This window comes from Buteo buteo, chromosome Z (assembly GCF_964188355.1).
Source record: "Buteo buteo chromosome Z, bButBut1.hap1.1, whole genome shotgun sequence".
Taxonomy (NCBI): Eukaryota; Metazoa; Chordata; class Aves; order Accipitriformes; family Accipitridae; genus Buteo; species Buteo buteo.
In genome coordinates this window covers 58,596,450-58,615,594 of record NC_134204.1, presented here as the reverse complement: position 1 = coordinate 58,615,594, position 19,145 = coordinate 58,596,450, and the positions used below count along the sequence as shown (strand labels likewise).

General features: G+C 38.1%; 2 protein-coding genes across 2 annotated transcripts in view; one reads left to right on the top strand and one right to left on the bottom strand.

Annotated features, from left to right (window-relative positions):
* CHD1 (chromodomain helicase DNA binding protein 1) overlaps window positions 1-4,076 on the top strand; it is a 56,667-nt gene extending 52,591 nt beyond the window's left edge. The window contains exons 34-37 of the mRNA XM_075020777.1: window positions 694-790; window positions 1,003-1,060; window positions 1,993-2,203; window positions 2,408-4,076. Of these exons, the coding sequence (XP_074876878.1) occupies window positions 694-790; window positions 1,003-1,060; window positions 1,993-2,203; window positions 2,408-2,771 (730 nt within the window). The 3' untranslated portion in view covers window positions 2,772-4,076. The remainder of the gene's footprint in view (window positions 1-693; window positions 791-1,002; window positions 1,061-1,992; window positions 2,204-2,407) is intronic.
* RGMB (repulsive guidance molecule BMP co-receptor b) overlaps window positions 1-19,145 on the bottom strand; it is a 54,846-nt gene that overhangs the window by 1,626 nt on the left and 34,075 nt on the right. The window contains exon 4 of the mRNA XM_075020785.1: window positions 15,165-15,316. Coding sequence (XP_074876886.1) covers window positions 15,165-15,316 — 152 coding nt within the window. The remainder of the gene's footprint in view (window positions 1-15,164; window positions 15,317-19,145) is intronic.

Genomic DNA, 19,145 nt, shown 5'->3' with positions numbered 1-19,145 from the left:
TCAGCTGGAAGCAATGTGACTGTTTGCCACATTGATAGTTTGTAAATTATTATTTAGTTTGAATAATCTGATTCAAAGTATCAAATAAAGTAGTCTTTAGAAAAAACATGCATATTACATTTCTCAGCATTAGTATTGTCATCAGACATTTTGTTTGCATTTTTTATTTCATTACAAACTATAATTTCTGGGAGTTCAGAACTATGTAAGTGTAATTTGTGGATATGAATCTACAAGGATTCACAAAACAGACATTTATTACAGAGCCTATAAACTGTCTTACACTGTAAGAGATTTCAAGTGTGGAAGAATTTTTACTTAAATTTTTATTTACTGAGTGGTAAATACTCAAAATTCAAACAAACTTTCAGAAGACATACATAAACTGATGGCTACGTTTTTCAGCAGTTTCACCAATCATTCTGTTAACACAATTGTTATTAGTACTTATAGTATGCACTTTGCACTCTGGAGTATGTAAAAATATTACAAAGTGACAAATTGTTAAAGGAATTAATTAATGTTTCAAATGTTTGAAATACAGCTGGGTAATATTTGCTGTGCAGCTAGGCAATAGTGTGTAAATTTTAGTGTTTCTGGTTTACTGAAGTACTGTTCAAATAATTACTGTTGTATAATACAAGAAAAACAAATGTATAGAAGAATTGTAACTTCTCTTTTTTTCTTCCTCAGAAATTTGTGGATTTTTGTCTCTAAGTTTACAGAATTTGATGCCAGAAAACTGCACAAACTGTATAAACATGCAATTAAAAAACGCCAAGAGTCTCAGGTAGTATTTTCAGACCCTTTCTAAATACACAAATATATATTAAGTATTATAAGTCTTCTGTTAGATTTAAAGGATTATAAAGAACACAGAAATACCCTTCAAGTAGTATTTCTGTTTGTATAGTCTCTTTTGTTAGGATATTTTTTTAATGAATTCAGGGGAACTTTGGGATTTGGGATTTAGTAATGAGTTTTTGTACTTGTCTGTTTTAGCAACACAATGACCAGAATATTAGCAGCAATGTGAATACACATGTAATTAGAAATCCAGGTAAGAAACCTTAAGTATATTCTTCCGTTAGATATTTCAGTTTTCATGTTTATTTCATTTCACATGTTTCCTAGATCTGTCTCCCTAGATCTGTCAGCCTAGAGATAGGCTGATTAGTGAAACTTCACTAGTTTGCTGATGAAATCCAGCTAAGTGCAGACTGAAGCTGGTAATACTGTTTTTAGCAAGTTATTTGACCATCCTTTAAAAAAAAAAAACAACTTTGGAAACATTTTTTGTGTTTAATTTTGGGGAGGGAGAGAGGTCTACTCAAACCCCATAAATTTCTTGGAAATTCTGTGCCTATTTGTAGCTGTTCTAATGTCACTACCGTGTAAGAAAGCAAGCTATTTTTTGAAGTTACAGTTTATTAGTTGTGGGCTGTCTTTTATTGTTGACAATAACACTGATTTTTCTATGCTCTCACACCTGTCGTCTTGTAATATTTGCTTTTATCTTGTGTTATGTAACACTTGTAGTATATTTTCATGGACTTAAAATCAATATAATGTATTTTAGGAATACCACTGAAAGTCTTTCAGTAACAAGGTGTGCCTTGAAGATTTTTACTCATGCCAAAGCCATCCCTTCTTAGAGAGGAAGAAGCTACCTTTCTGTCTAAAATTGCTCTACTAAAGGCACCTCTACTCACTGCTCATTTGGGCCACATATAGCTTCATAGACTGAATGAAGAGGTTGAAAGGTTCAGTTTCCAAGTCCTACACATGTACATTCTAGCTTGCTTCCCCCTTCTGAGGTTTCTTCCAGTTTGCTCACATTAGTGCATTTGTCTTTCAACTATTTAGATCTTGTTTCTGTCAAATTATAATGTCACTTTCAAACTGCTTTACATTTGACCAGTAAAAGGGCTGTTTGAATTAGGTGAACAAAAGACTTTGAGACTTCCTTTTAACTTCTGCTTTATTAAACAGATGTGGAAAGACTGAAGGAGAATACAAACCATGATGACAGTAGCAGGGACAGTTACTCTTCTGATAGGCATTTGTCACAATACCACGATCATCATAAAGACAGGCACCAGGGAGATACTTACAAGAAAAGTGACTCTAGGAAAAGGCCCTATTCAGCCTTCAGCAATGGAAAAGATCACAGAGACTGGGATCACTACAAACAAGACAGCAGGTGAGTTTCTGCAGCAATTTTAAAATCTGTTCAGAATTCCCTTCCTGGTTTTGTGGTGTGCTTGTAGCAAGCACCAACACATCTTTTTGAGTAATGCAAAATTGCAAAGATGATATCTCTCTAATGCAGTTATGTTGATTTGACATAATTGTAGTTCTTAATGTGTGCTTAGTAACACTAATACAAAAAATTTCTATTTTTTAGATACTACAGTGATAGTAAACATAGAAAGTTAGATGACTACAGGAGCAGAGACCACAGGTCAAACCTGGAAGCAAGTTTAAAAGACAGCCGGGCTCATTCAGATCACCGTTCCCATTCAGACCACAGGGTACATTCAGATCACCGCTCCACTTCAGAGTACAGCCATCATAAATCTTCTAGAGATTATAGGTACCACTCAGACTGGCAAATGGACCACAGAGCTTCGGGTAGTGGCCCAAGGTCACCATTAGATCAGAGGTCTCCTTATGGTTCAAGATCTCCCCTAGGACACAGATCTCCATTTGAGCACTCATCAGATCACAAAAGTACACCTGAACATACATGGAGTAGCCGGAAAACATAACAAAGACTGACATTTTCTGGACCTTCTTTTAGCCATATACAGTAAACTAACACAGTAATTGCCTTACATGACTTGAAAGATATGGACTGGATATTCTATCAGTAGCAGTATTGTTACTTCTTTCCAGGATGCAAGGTCTATTATCCCAACAGAAGAAAAATATTTTTGTATTTAAAGTTTATGCTGCACTGTGCTGCAAATGCTGTGGCACTCTTTTTTAAGAAATGGAAGATGTTTACTTTTACAGGGACCTCAACACTGCCCCTTTCAGACTGGATCTTAACTATAAAACTCTTCATGTCAAAGTGGTTTTAGGCTGAACACGTTTTAAATTATGTTTGTAAATGAACTTTTAAACACTGACCTGTGCTCATATTTCAGGAAGGAATAAGGAATTTATTTTCTTTTGTTTCTTAGTAAATAAAGAACTCTCAAGGACTTTGTTCACTTTCCAAAGCTACTTGTTTACATTGTACACTGCGACCACCTTGCCGCTTTTCATCACAAGCTTGAATATTTAAATTCTGTACCTATAACTGTAAAATAGCCAGGATTTCTCCTGTTTGTGATCAGTTATAATGCCTTTTTACAAAACAAACAAACAATAGTAATAAAAAAGAACACAGACAAATGGTTGTAAATTATTGTAAATTAATTAAATGAGCTTTTTTCCCTCTCAGGCTTTTTTTGGCTGTTCCTTTTCCCACCAACTCAGGCCTTCTTGTCACAAGTATGGAAACAAAATCAGTGTACTTAAATGTTTTAATAAAATACCTTGATGAAATCACCGTTCAGAATGTAAAAATGGGGAAAGGGAACATTTTATTCCATTTAGTGCTCCTTTTTTATTGGATACTTTAGATACATGTTTGGGGGTTTTTTGTTTGTTGTTTGTTGTTGATTTGTGGTTTGGTTTTTTTTGTTGTTTTTGTTTTTTTTTGGTGGGGTTTTTTGGTTTTTTTGTTTTGTTTTGGTTTTTTTTTTTGCTACTAAACTGTCAGTGTTGTGATTGTAATGAAATGGCAAGAAATATCCAGTTAAACTGTGCTCTGGAAAGCTTTTCAGGTGCATTGGTTTAAAAGAAAGAGTTTAAATAACTAAACACTTCAGAATCCAAATCAGCCAAAATTTATTGTAAATCCATTTGTGTTTCCTCTTCAACATGGGCAATAATGTCAAATGTGCTATGCAGCAGGTTAATATTTTAGAAGATTTGAATGACTTTATTGACAGAATTGTTACAATGCACACTGATTGTACATAGATAACTTCTATCTGACAAATTAAATTTAAACTAAAAGGTTATGTGGGCTCATGTAGTTTTCTGCTGTGTTTTTTCTCTAGAGTGTCACTTTTTCTCAGGTTTACCCGTAAAAACTTTAAACTCTTACATACTAAATTTTAGTATGCTATGTGACTGCTAGGGAAGCTATTTAGCCTGGTATTACGTGGTTGGAGCTTAGGGAAGCTATTTAGCCTGGTATTATGTGGTTGGAGCTGTATCTGATGCTTTAGTTTTTCTCTGCTCTTGCAATGTTGAGCATTTTTTCCAATTAAACAGGTTTATATGAAAGCATTAATACAGAACCAAAATCTGTCCAGAGAGTATTTGTTAGGATCTCACTGTATGTACAGTTGCTGCACATTTAAGTTTTGAGCTTATTTAATGTAGGCTGGGACTCAGTTAATGCTGCTTCATGTCTTAACTCTTCATCTTCCCAGGATCTGGAGGGTTTTGAGTTGTTCTGCTTTTGAGCTTAATTGCTGAAGCAGTGTTTAGGCAGTGGAGTGGCCTCTGACAAGGCTGTGCATGTGTGCTTTGCATCTTACACTTCCAGTGGTGAAACTAGAAGCTGGAGCATCTCCAACCACTGATCGACTGTTACTGCTTGAGTAGTGCACAGATCCATCAACAGAGAATAGATAGAGCAGTCCTACTAAGCCTGGTTCACCATCAGTGTCACTATATTATGGCATTGTGGCTGAGAATGTCTAATGTGACATGATAAGTCTGCATCCGGTTTTGTTAAAGTTACCTCAGGTCTCTCTGAAATAAGCAAGACAAAATACTTACTTGGTGGCTTTGATTAGCGTCTTTGGTAATTAGTCTTTTTAGGCTGTGTTAACTTTTATTCAACGGTGTTTACAGATCTACAAATCACATTTGCAACAGTTAGTTTTTCACATCTGGTTTCAATTAAGTCCTAAGTATAAAGTTTGATGGTGGAGATAGCTTCCACTGCTTATGAAGCTGACTGTTATGGTGTATCTTACTATATAGGAGAATTCCGTATCCTCTGCAAATAAGCCATTTATAATTAATTTTCCATAAACACAGATTTGATCCTTCTTTTGTTCATTTGTAATGAAAAGTCTTCAAGGAGCGTGTCCAGTTCTGAAGCATCCATTGGATGCTAATGTTGCCTGTCTGTAAGAGGTTTTGGGAAGTAAGAATTCTGGTGACTGCAAGAGAAGTCCTTGTGTAGCTGTTGATAAAGATTCAGGTGTTTCATCTACCACACATGGAAGTCTAAGATTTCCATTTTAATCCTGTTACTTTTTTCTAGTCTACCATTCCCAGTACTACCTAAAAAGAGTAGATTGTTGGTCAGTCTGAAAAAGCACATTAAAAACTGTATTGCTGCTAGTAGTTTTAAGGACAGAGAAATGCATGCTCTGATTGGTTGCCATTAGTTCATCAGCTGCTGTGTTGGCATTGTCATTTACCTGCTCACACTCACTCTGTTTTCCCCATTTTGACCTTCAGTGCAGATTTCCTGGTGTCTGAGTGGCACTCAAGCAGCTTGTGGTTTCTGAGAACCTTTCACTACTATCAAGAACAGGACTTGCAAAGGATTCAGGCACCAGCCAAAAAAGGATGGCACTTCCTGCAGAAACATGACACTCCTACAACAGGGGTGTGCCCTGACATGGACAGCACAGCAACCTAGAGCACTGACTCCCTAGGCTGAATACCTTTGATGCCTGTCTTCGTTCTTTTCAGAGCTCGATTGGCTTGTTTTGTCCCTGTATGATGTTCTGTCATCTGCAAATGGATCTTTTCACCTCCATAGCCCTTACCGTTTAGCTGTAGGGTTCCCACTTAAAGTGTAAAATCCCAGTGGGGTACTCTTGTAGCAATGTATTTTTAAGGAGCTGTTTCAATCTCCAGTGTTATGCTTAGTGTTGTGTTGAGTGACATCAGCTTTTCTTGGCAGGATGTTACATGACTATTACTTAGGAAGATGGGTAAGGCTGAAGACACTAAAGGAGATCATCCTGATACAGCTTTTCTTCCTGATGAGACATTTTATTGAAAGTTGCTCCATGATCAAGTTTTATTTGAACTGCAAATTAATTAAATCCTAGCTTGTTTTTGTGTACTATGGCTGAAATGAGGTCTTCATTTTTACCTTTACAGAAGTAAATGCAGACAATCTCTTGCTTCTAACAGAGAGTAGTAAAGACTGTTAGAATAGGTAACACCTGGTATGAGTCATTCACTTGTACTGATCAAGGTTTATTTTTCTGAACTATGTTGGGACAGATACCTAGCGCTGTCACTTGTATCTCTTCATTCTTCCAACAAGCTAGTATGGTTCCACCTGAAATTCAAGCTTTGTTCTTAAAACTTTACGCTGAAGCTTTTATTTGTGAAATGCTCCAGAAGCAGTAGCTAAGAAATGTGTGACACACTGCTAGGAGGAGAAAAAAGAGGAGGTTAGTGGAATTTGTTATTTGTTTCTTATCCTTTTAATTTTTCTCTGAAGTCTAATTATTATTCTTAAGATAAAAGTTGAGAACAACTGAGTAATGGGGAGCACACTCTGGTCCACCCATCCTTACATTCTCACACTGTATGGGGTCAGTGAAAGATCTTCCTTTGGATATGGCCAATGCTAAAAGAATGTTTCTAGCATGTATTTTCCAACCCCCTAGCCCTATCAATTTATTGGTAATTATCTTATTAAAAATTTTGAAAATAAAAATAAGTGAAAAACTGCTTTTGGATAAATAATGATATTTAATGCTGGTTGTTAATTAGCATAAAAAAGTAAGAATTGCCATTGTCCTGTTGAAGAGAAAAATAACTATTTCTAGACCTAACATACAAAGAAAATACTTCTGCTTTTTAATTATTTGTAGCATCTTCACAAACCTATTGTGTAAGTTGCTTACTTTGTTTTACACTCTAAAGCTCAGCACTAGGCTTTCAATTTATATTATAATCAATACAATTTCCACTTAAAATATGGCAGCAGAATATTTTTTAAAATCAGATATTTGTTCATATTCTGTATGAGATATATGGTAGAAAAAATTGGGGGTGGGGGTGTTGTTTTACAGAAAACGGGCAAGTCCTGGTCAGGTGCCTAATTTTCAGTTTACTCCAAAACTTCACTATTTACATAAACATAAATACAGAAAATTTGCATGCATTTATTGTGGATTATCAAGACTATTTCAAATTTGTTTTCTTCCATTGAAAAAAATATGACATACCATCATGAATCTTAATTGCTCACAGGAAGTCGAACTGAGCAGCAGTCCTTTGAGATACGTAAGTGTTATGTGGATTTTATGAAGAAACTTCAAAGCAATTAATTATAATTCTATGTTTAGTCAACACCTGAGATCTAACTGTAACCCCAAACTACTTAGTCCAAGCTTGATTCATGGCAGTACTTCTATTATTCTAGCTATAAGAAAAAAATGTAGCCATGTAATGCTCTACAATAACATATAAGAATTGCATGTGAAGTAGCTGCTCTGAACCTGGGTTAACTGCTTAATCTTTCTGTAACAAGCAACCCACAACCTTTGGCCACAGCAAGTAAGATGGCCTCATATGGAAGTTCCTGTGCCCCTGGACCTCCCTTCCATTACAGGACTTGCATAGAAGATATCTCTTGTGCATATCATGGACATATCAATAGTCAGGCAGTAATGGTCTATTTCACCTAACCTTCATGAAGTGTTTCCTTGGCAGCGTGTGTTGTCTGTTACATGACTGAATATAAATAAGATACCAATCACTTTGCCTCCCACTGCATGGCCACAAAGGACCCTGCAGCACTTAGAGAAAAGGGCAGCAGGACACAGACTGCCGGAACAGTTCATATACTGCACAGGTCAATCTTGGGCCACATTTGAAGGGCCGCTGGTAAAGAAGTCTGCAAGGGATGGACCATGGGCCAGATCTGGTTGGCAAACCACAGCATGGGCACATTCTTACTGAGAAAGTTAATCCAGCTGTACCAGCTGTATTCTGGAATTGATTTGCAAACTTTTACTACAACATAGTGCCTTTTTCTGTGAAGATTGTAAAGGAAAGCCAGTGAAAATACCCACTACTGATTAAAGCCATATGAAATATTTTCTGTTTAGGATTTCCTGCCAAAAATATTAATCTTAAACCTGAGCAAATTGGTGTAACGGACAGCTGGGCATTACCACCATTGATCCCATATAGTTAGAGGTACCAGGTTTGCACCAACAAAAAGGAGGGCATTGCTGGAAGGATGAAAGTCTTAACAGCTGTGTATGGAGTGCCTGGCTACACTTTGTGGGGAAAAGGAGTCAGATGAGTTTGTATTTCTTGGGTGCCAGCCAAGTGATCACTGGGTAGATGGTGTTCCAGGGTACTGCTAGTCCCTCTGACCCCTACTATTCAAACCTGAAGTATCCAAGCCCAGCCTGGTACTGAATGCCCCTGATGCTCCCAGCCCAAATTCCCAGCCCACAGCTTCACCCTCAGTGTGTGGTTTTTGGCAGCCTACCCCAGAGGCAAGGAAGGAAAGCCTTTCTCTCAGCCTTCCTCTCCCTCTCGCCATTGCTCTGCTTCTGAATCCATCTTCCCAACCCTATTCCAGCTTTCCATCAATGCCCTTAACTACATCCTCCAATCAATTTGTTTTCTCCAGGGCCTCTAACTCACTGCACTCGTGCACGTAGCCTGCAGCCTCTCTACAGCCGAATTTTTTTGAAATGTTCTGTTTCTTTTGCTAGCCAATGCCCACCTCTACTCTTGGCTGGCTGTCACAGCTAGCGAAGCTTGTGCATCCCTGTAAAATCAAAGCTTGAATTCTCATTTTGGTGCGGATTTTGGAAACCCGGGCAGATTGCTCTTCCTCCAAATCAACCAAGGCAATCTTCAGAGAATAGAAAAGGAAGACATCCCAGGGGAAAAGTTACTCATGTAACGTATCTAGGATTCTGTGAAGCATACTATGTTCTTGGGAAATCCTTAATGAAGAGTTTATATCTTATATACATTCATACAGCTGAGTTCATACAGCTAAGATGGGTCTTACTGTAATTAAACTGCTAGGCTAAAAATCATGTAGAAAAATGAAGGTGAGAATGAGAAAGTGAGATATGCTGCAAGCCTGTTCTTAGGCTGTTAACAAGGAACTCGCAAAACTGCTAGAACTGGTAAAACCAGAGTAATCCAGAGCATGAAGGTTTAATACAGATGCTGCTTAATGTTGCAACAGCTCTGTTTTTGACAGTTCTGCAGACCATCAGAGTAGTTTAACAGTGGATGAAATACTACAATAAAAAAACTGTCATCCTAAGAGCAGCTACTGTCAAATTGTTTCATGAGCTTTACTGAAAGTGAGCTGAAAAATCCGTAATTATTGAAGACTTATGGAAATCGCTGATGCAAGACTTTAGGAGGTTTTAAAATATAAACTTTTGGTCCTGTTAGGCAGCTTAAATTTTGATCTAGATTGAGTTCATGCACTAAGGCTGAAACCCAAAGAAAATACTTGGACATTATTTATTTGCTAAAAATAATTATTATGTTTGTCATAGGTTTTACAGCAAGCTCAGTTTTAAGTCTGTCTTCTCTCAAAATAAACATCCGGAACTCATGTCAGAAAATCATATACCACTGATCACATGTAAAAAATTAATTAGCTTTTATTTCTGCAGTAGTCTAAGACCTCAACTGAGTTTTAACTGCAACAGAGTTAGTATTTGCTGAAGTCATTGGAGCATTTGGAAAGTAATCTTCTCACTGATCACTTAAATTAGCTACTGGTTTTGGTTTGCACTAATCCTAGCATTGAAAAGTGACTACCTGTAGCATATAGACCAATTAAAATTAACAAATGTTTCTTTAACATTCCTTTTAATCACAGAGGAGCAGAGAGAACTTCAAAGCTCTGATTTTTGTGAGCATATCAAGTCATCATTCTTTTAAGTGAAGCTCAATTTAATCTTATATTAGAAGTTTCTGATATACTTAAGAATATATTCTGTGAAACTATGTCTATCAGTATCATAATTACGTGCTATGTCTTGTGAATCTTGGAATTGTGAAATGCGGTCAATGACTGAGCAACATGCACAACTACCATGGCACTGAGCATCTGTAATAAAACTCTCAGAAGGCCACAGCCTTAAATGCCTTTCAGTTCTTTTGTCTGGAACCACCTGTTCCATCTCTTTTTGGTACTGTTTGCAAAGAATTTATTAATCTGAGAGATAGATTTCTGTTTTAAATTTTTAACTAAATTAGATTGGTGGGGGGTGATTATATTCTTCCTGTAATGAAATCTGCAGATAGATTGTCTATCTAGAACAGAATAGGCAGATCAGTTTTAAAAGATCTCAAACAGAAAATTGTAATTCTACCTCACTGAAGTCTACCAAAACTATCAAATCTAGAAGGGTAAGGTCTAATCCAGTCTTTTTCCTAGCATGAAAGTAAAAAGGGCTGGAAAATTTCCTTTACCTTCACAAGATCTTAAAGGTTCACTAAGTCACATCAAATTCCAAATAAATACATCTGAAGAGTTAGGATTCAGATACTCGTTAACCTTAATGCTAGAGGGAAGCACGTGCAGGAAAGAGATACTCCATGAGCTTTAATGAAAAAGAAAATGCACATGAAGCACTGCATTCTCTAGTTTGGTGCTTTAAAACTGTATTCTTCCCTTCAAATGTGTTTACTGGGACAGTCTCTAGCTAGTGACTGAAGAGAGATGTTTGGAGTGTATGTCATGAGCTAACAGAACAGATCACCCTGTAGGTCCTCCATATTCCAGCACATTCTGGTCAAGCTTTTAAAGTATGAACTCCCATTCTATCTGGTATGTTATCTTTGATAGTGCAGCCTTCCCCATTCTGTTTTAATTAAGTGAATTCATTATAAGATGAATAATATTTATTTTCAGACAAGAATACAGCCAGAATACTAGAACGAATGAATATGAAATTATCTGAAAGGCAAAGTAGGCCCAATTATTACAGTCTGCAAGTATGTGTATCTCTTGAAATAGTTACCTTTGCAAAGTTCAAGGATGTAGCCTCAGACAATCACAGATGAATGCCCTTCTGCAGTTTTAAAATTCTGGAGAAACTCCATAATCATGACTGCAAGCAGGAGAAAACCCAACCCTAGTTGTACTGTCATAGAAATACAATGGGAAAATGTGTGAAGTTTAAAGAGGTTCTATTATTTCAAGTTGCAGTACTGAAAACAAGGAAGTATGATGTAAGTTATAGCATCAATTTACTTGTAAATTATCCAATTTGCTTTTAAATTTTTTAATATTCCATCTGTACTTAATGATGACTCTTGTAATTTGGTGGAAAATTATTCTTGATAAGGAGGACAATGTTATTTAAGCATAAAACTCAAAACAGACCTTATTATTACAACTACAACCTATGTTTCCATAAATACAAAGAAGACATTGTCATTATTAACTTGAAATTTGCTTACATTAACTGTGAGTCAAGTTATTCTTCCATTCATAACCCAAAGGCTTAATAAATGGGTTTGTAATATAATAACATATAGAATAAACAGATGGACTAACAGCCTACCATTTTTTTACAAAATAGATGTTTTCAATAAATACACTGTAAACATTCAAACCTGAGGCACGATATTTTTAGATGACAGTATTTTAATTTTTTTTTTCCATAAACGTAAGAATGACTTGACATTTCCATAATTGCAAAACAAATCACTTAGAAGTTAGGAGATTCCAGAACTAAGTTTGCTTGCAGAATCTTAATTCAGACCTCTCTATGCAATTCTCATGATGCAACTTTAATGACAGAGCCCCAAACTACTACTTCTAGGAAAGCCCACTTCATTCACTGCAGACAGTGCATGAAGTAAATTCAGTATTTCTTTTATCATTATTCAGTGTATGATCACAGAATAAAAAAATAATAATTTCTTCTCAGGTGCAGTGATATAGTCAATTTAGTACTGCAAACACTTTAAAATGTATGTTTTATAAGATGAATTGGTGTTATCCCAGCATAACAAGGGGGATATGAGACATACATCTGTTAGTAGTAATGTCTTTTGAACACCAAAATACTTTAATGTGAGTATTTTATGTCATCCTTACTTGGTGGTTCCAAATACTACAATTTATTCAGTGTTTCTTTATCCCTTAATATATTCTTTCAGCCATCAGCATTGACTCAGATCTCTTCGCCTAGGATTTCTTCTCCTAGCTTGTTCCTGAGTCCTCCATGAAGGATCTCTGATTGCAGCAGGAAGGCAAGCATGGCCAGTGCCAGATGTTCCTGTTGGGGCAAGCTGGGAGATTAGACAAGCTCATTCACTTGTCTGAAAAATAGCATGTGGGAATTCTGGTTACTAAACCAAGTCTTTTCATTGGCTCTTGGCTTAAAAGTAAAATACTTAGCAGATGTGAGAAGCAGAAGCTGAAAGCAGGCATATTGAGGGAGATCTGTTCCAAGTTACACATCACTTCACAAATGTTGGAAATGAACTGGGTACAGATGTGGTCCAGCTTCTCTAGAGTAGGAAGGCATGTGCAATGATCTTTCTCTCTTTTTCACACTTGGAAACTTGAGTGCTAAGTTGAATGAAAATTTTAAAGTTCAGCTTCAGAGGTCCAGTGCATCAATGTTGTTCTGACCAAATAGCTTCTTCTGGAATTTTTTTCAACAGAAGTGCCCATCAGGTTCATGAGTGAGACTCAGACTCCTGCCTGTATCTCTGTGAGGGAGAAAATGCAGAACAGCTGCAACTTTAACTTGGTTCTCTCTTCCCATCTGTTGTAAAGATGGCAAGTGGTTGAATGTAATCTTAAAACTGAAAACATTAGACATCTGGCCAAACTTTATTGGTCTTGTTGGTGTCCCACATATAAATACCCTGGTATTCCCAAATGCCAAAATTACACAGAGTGACAGAATAAGCAACCTTTGGGCTATGTAATTGGCATCATCTGTGGAAAGCGTTTTGTCAAAGTAGTTAGTTGTCTCACCAAACACTGTGGATGACTACTTCAGTGTATCTTCCATCTGCTTTAGGAGTGTGACAGCAAAGTAAGTATGTAAGGAATCAAATCTTTTGATGTTTGCCAAACACTGAACCTAGCTGCAACACAGATATCAGGTTTGGAAGACTGACCCTGAAATAACTGTTCCACAGAGACAGTGAAAAAATCTGAATTTCAGCCAGCTGTGAAAGAAGTTGCTCCATGGTCATTCACAGAAATGCTAGAACACAGCTGCAGATGAAAGAACACATGTGCTCTGTGGCAGTCAACAGCACCTGGCTCTCATGGCCTGCCCCTCCATTCATGTTTCTTGGGAGTATGGGAGAAACAGGCAATTTAGACAGAGTTGTGTGGTTACAGCTATTTAAAGAAAACACAAAACATCCTCTGCCAACGACCTCTCCTTGCCACCCAAACAGAGACTGATGGATGCTACAGGAAGTTATTCACTCTGTCATAACTGATTCTTCAACTGCAACATCTTGAAGAATAATTACTGCGGGGCGGGATAAATAGCTATGGCACCCACAACTCAGTAATTATAATTGTTTATTTTATAACCATCTGACCACCTAAATTTGGAGGCTTCAGATTCTACAGAATCTGAGATTTTTGGATAACAGCATATCCATTTAGTCATATGTAAAAGGAAATTCTGTCTTATTAGTGGAAATATTATTTTGGGGAGCCTAGTAAGGAAGAAATTTTTTTCAGATCCTCTTGTCCCAAAATATATGTTGTGAATTCTGGCTTATTACTTTCAATAACTCAGAACTTTTATATCACTGACTTAAAAGGTTTGAGTTCCTCATTGTTCTCAGATTCTTTTGAGCCAGGTGCCTGATGTTATCATTGTGGATGTACAGAAGTTTCCAGAAAATGTGAAATACTTGGCAAACACCCTATGCATCTATGGTAGGATTTTAGACTGAGTAAGGAGTAGATTTCTGAAGTGCATTTCCTGATCCCTTCTACTCCCTGCACTTTGATTTGCACTGTTGAGCACCCTCTCTCTGCCTGGTTATCATCAGATGAAGCCAAAGGGGAAGACACCCTCCCAAGCACCCAGGCCACAGAAGCAGATAAAGCTCAACTGATGCAACTCCATTCTCCCCAAAGGTGTGTGGTATGGATGTTGGGTCCTCAACTCTTTTTTTTTTTTTTTTTGACTCTGCAAACCCACTCCTACTGCACTGCATGACTTACTAATGTAGACATAGCTTTCCTTCCCCCTAACAAAAGCAGTGAAAGAGCGCAGAAAAACTGAAAAACTTTTGCACACACCCCACCCTGGGGAGATCCTTTCAGATTGGTGGTTCCCAGCAAATGCAGAGATGTCACACCTGTCCTTTTCCTGACAATTCCAGCGCTTTCATGTTTACTCCAGGACACTCACACAGGCATACAAATTAGCAAAGATCTGACACAGTACCAGCTGTTTTAGGCATTGTTAGCTTTTAACTTATCAATTAAGAATTTTAATGAGATAGTGAGGTACTCTCCATTTGCACCAAATATTCTGTATTATACTAAAAATAAGTGCTTTGTTCTGTCACTTCAGTAAAAATGATCAGACAGAACAATTTGCTGTACTTATTGAATGCAGTTAAGTAGAACATGCCTGAAAAGACAAGTTCTGATGAAGTATCCTCATTTCTTCCTCATGATTACTTCTTCCCTTCATGTATGTCACCAAGAAACAGCCCTATGGCAGCTACTGTAAATGCTTGCTTGTACATTTCAAATCTCTCAAGTGCTTTATTATTTCTATGACTGTTTTTTTAGATACGAAGTGCTCTTGGTTTTTTCCTTTTAACATGATTTTAGAAAGTGAAAATATGGAGCGATTTTTAGGAGTGAGCAGAAAGTATTGCTCTATTTGCTAATCAGAAAGTACTGCTTGAAGTGGAAGATGTTTATTTACTGAGCTCAGCTTCATTTTGTTTTGTAAATTCACTTTAAATGATGTAGTCTTTGTAACAGGATATACTTTCTTTTCTCCTTTACACTGCTATTCAATCTTCTCATATGATAGAGATGATACATTTTTATAATTCGGGTTCCATGTTTCATCTTGAGTAGAAGATGGGGTGGGAATGTTTCTTACCTTGCCAGATATGCAGAGCAGCAGTTGAAGCCACTGGAGGGAGCTGCACTTCCAGCTACCTTGCGCAGCACGGGAGCTGCTGAAATGCTTCCCATGGAAAATTCAGAGCACGGTTTCCACTTTAAGACTGCATGCCTGTGAAAGCTTAATACCTAAATGATTAAAAGACATCTATTTACAAATGTTTGCACTAGCAGTCATATGTAAATAGCAAATACTGATTTCTCTAAATTTACTAGCAATGGTCAGTAATTTCAAAGAATACAGTACCCTGAATGCTTCTAACATGAATGATTTCTTTTCCTGAAGCATTGGGAATGTTAGATTGTTAATTAGATGTTATATATTTGAGGAATAACCATAAGATTATTTGTATTTATTTTCAGCTTTTTGAGTAGTTCAATTTGACAGGTGAAATTTTCATGCTTCCTGTGGTCTGTGTATTTCTCTCAAACTTAATTTGTATGTAAAATATGTTAGCTGTACTTTTGAGTACCAGAATGGAGCAATCTTCTTGTCATGAATTCCAAAACAGAAAATTTGAGAACTAGACAGTTTGTACAATTAATTTCACATCTTTCTGGACTGTGAAGTGAGCCTTGTTTTATTTTCCCACTGAAAGAAAAATCAGATTCTAAAAATGACCACTATGGCACAAATATGAGGAGGTCATTGTGGCTATTTCTGATGTATTTTATTGCTTGTAATGAGTATTTCCAGGAAACTTGCAGCATCAGAAAGAGGGATGAGAATAGAGGAGCAAAGCATCATAGAATCCAAGAGAAGACATTTATATCAATGTCTCAGCTGATGGATAAAGTGAAACTTTCATCATGGATTTGGATAATACCATGATAACACTGTGCAACCCTTAGGGTTCATGAAAAAGAGCAAAGCAGACAAAGAGCAAAGGAGAGTTTTCCCAGCAATCCACTGACAATTAAAGTCTAGGGCAGTGCTTCTCAGCCTTGTTAACTTGTGCTTGACCTGGCTTAATCATGTCTCCTGATAGCAATAAGGGATGTATGTGTCAGCTTCTCAGAGATGCTGTGGCTTCAAAAGCCTGAACCCCTGCTGTACCTGAGGAAGCAGGCAGAGTCTGTGCATACAGGCGTGGGAAATGAAGACTTTCAGGAGGGCAAAGGCTGGAAACTGGTGGCTTTCAGTCCCAGGAGGGTATTCTGCCCCACCTGCAGGTCTTCACCTACAGAAAAGATTCAGTGTCCTGGTAGCAGATGAGGGGTTAGGAGCTGCATCTGATGAACCACCCCACCTGGCTGCACCTGAGCCCCATGGCAGCTGGGGAAAGCAGCAAGTGATAGCAGTGTGGAACTGCCTGCTGTGGGGCAGAGGTCTCCATCTGCTGACCTGACCTAGGAGGTCTGCCGCTTGCCAGGGATTCAGGTCCAGGACACTGTGGGGAGGCTGCCAAGGTTTCTCTTGGCCTATTCCCCGCTGCTGCTCCTCCACATGAGCACCAGCAGTGCAGCCAGGGCAGACTGAGCATAGCAAGAATGACTACATGGCTCTGGAGACGAGGGCCAAGGGCACCAGGGCACACTGGTGTCACTTGCCCATAAAAGGAGGAGCTTGAGGAGGACTAGATAGATCCTGCAGGTCAACAACCACTTTTGCAGCTGGTATCAATTACAGGGTTTTGGCTTTTATGACTGCCAGGCCATTTTGAGGACCAAGGACTGCTAATTGGTCCCACCTGACTGAGTATGACAAAACATCTTGATCCCTTTGTCAAGTCTCACCAACCTGCTGAGAAGAGCTTTAAACTAGGAACAACAAGGGAGGGAGACAATGATCCACAATCAAGAAAGGAAGATGTAGCCTGGATTGACAAGCAAAGGGCACAGGGTGACGTAGATAGGAGGGACCCTGCAGCTAGCAGAATAGGGTGGAAGGGGACCCGCCTCAAGAGTAGGCACACAAATAAGGATGTGCAGAGAGGACTGCATGATGGCAAAAGCTCTCACACCCCTTCTGGAAAATCATTGTGACTGGGTGCCTCTCTACATGCATGTAGCATGTAGTCACTAGGGACTTCACCTGACTGCCATGACTTTTCAAACACAACAGAAAGCACCTTAGTGACTACATCTGCCAGATCCCTCAGGATCTTGGGATGCATCTCGTCAGGTCCCATGGACTTGTGGATGTTCAAAATCCAGGCTCATCTGCAAAAATAGAAGTTTGTTACCTTACACGGATTACAGCCTTTAATCACTGAAGAATTGAGAAACCTGGATTCAATATTGCAGTCCTCAGAGCCTGCACACAGCTGTTGCCTAATCCAGTAGTACCTGAAGGGCCTCATATATTAAAATTTACTGCCTTTCTGTATTTCTGCTTCTGATCACACACCTACACTACCCCCTGGCTTCAGAAGTCTGAGCAGCTCAGTGCTATCTCCTGCCTACATCCAGGAGAATACATTTCTATGCTGGTCTTCCTTCAGGGTTCAATCTTGTAGGCATTATCATTTGCACCTTCATTGCCAGATGCCAACGTTGATGTTTTTATTTCCCCTTGTGGCTTTGGCAAGACTTCTGTTGACATAACACCAGAAATGGGTTAGGTATTATCCACATGGAGAGGGCTATGTTGTGAATTTCTTCAGTCTACGTAGAAAATCTCCAAGAGTAGGAAAGTGAGAACACAAAGCTCTGTTAACTCCACAATGGAATACTGTATTTTTCTTGTGGGCTGCATATCTGCTTGCCTGAATTAGATTTGTGGGTGTCAGAGTGGGAAGGCATTGCTGAAAACCTGGAGATGAAATGGTAACTTCAGCTCCACTGCTTCCTTGACAGCACAAGGCACTCAGTGTAAGGAAGTTATGAGAAGTGTTTTGACCCATTATAGAAAAATGCAGTTATTGGTCACTGCTATGAGCTTGAAACAAAGCTTTGGAGGGCACAGGCAGGGGAAAGAGCTTTCCCGAGATTCAGGGTTGCAGTCCTCCAGCCAAAGCTGATACACGATACTCTAATCCCTATATTCAAAGTTATATGTAAGGGTGAAATAAATGAATGAAAGAATTCTATTGCCCCTTTATGAGTAGGATAGACTGAATGCTTACTTTATGGATAAGAAACAGAGGTGAAAAGGCTTGTCAGTGGATATGCTCTTTATTCAAGATGGAGAAATGCCTAATTGTCTTAGAAGTTCTAAACCACCACATAAAGTCACTTTGGCACATCAGAAAATGATATCCTGAGACTAAAAATCAAGCAGGGTCTCTATGTACATACTGATTCATGTGCACACTTAGTCTCCAAGATCTCTGCTGAGGGGAAAAGAAAAAAAACCCCATCTAAATTGTTATCTATCTGGGGAATTTTCATTAATGACTGTCAGATAACCTTTATTGTCCACAATTAAACTGCAGTTAGCAGCTGTATATTTAAGGCAAGTACTCCACCAGAGACCACTATTGACTATATTGTCATTTAACTACTGGCCATTTAAATATCCAGCAAGAATATCCTCTGAGCAAAGCTGAATTTGGGAAGATTTTTACTTCTTGTCATTAGACTAACAACTTGTTCACTTATAAATGAACTGCTTTTAGATTGCAGGGTTGCAGGTTTTGGCTGTTGTTTTTTACCCAGAGAGACACTACATAGCATGTTGATTTTAAGGATTTGCATTGCAATTGTCAGCACTAACAGACAAGTGATCTTTTCTTAATATTGAAAAGAGCTGGTAAGATTTCACTTTGGACATGAACCTCCTTATTTCCCCCTCCTTCTTACCATGCTTTGGTTCACATCTCTGACTAGATGAAATGGATCTTTCCTGGTGAAACTAAATGGGAAAAAGTGTTCCAGAAAATCATGTAATGCACTCCAGATGCTGACAGCTGTTTGCTCTGTTCAAGCCAGTGTAGAAATAAGCCAAAGCAAAATCCTCTGAAATGTGCAGAACGAGATTTCACTATGCACTTCTGCTCCCATCAGACAATGTAGG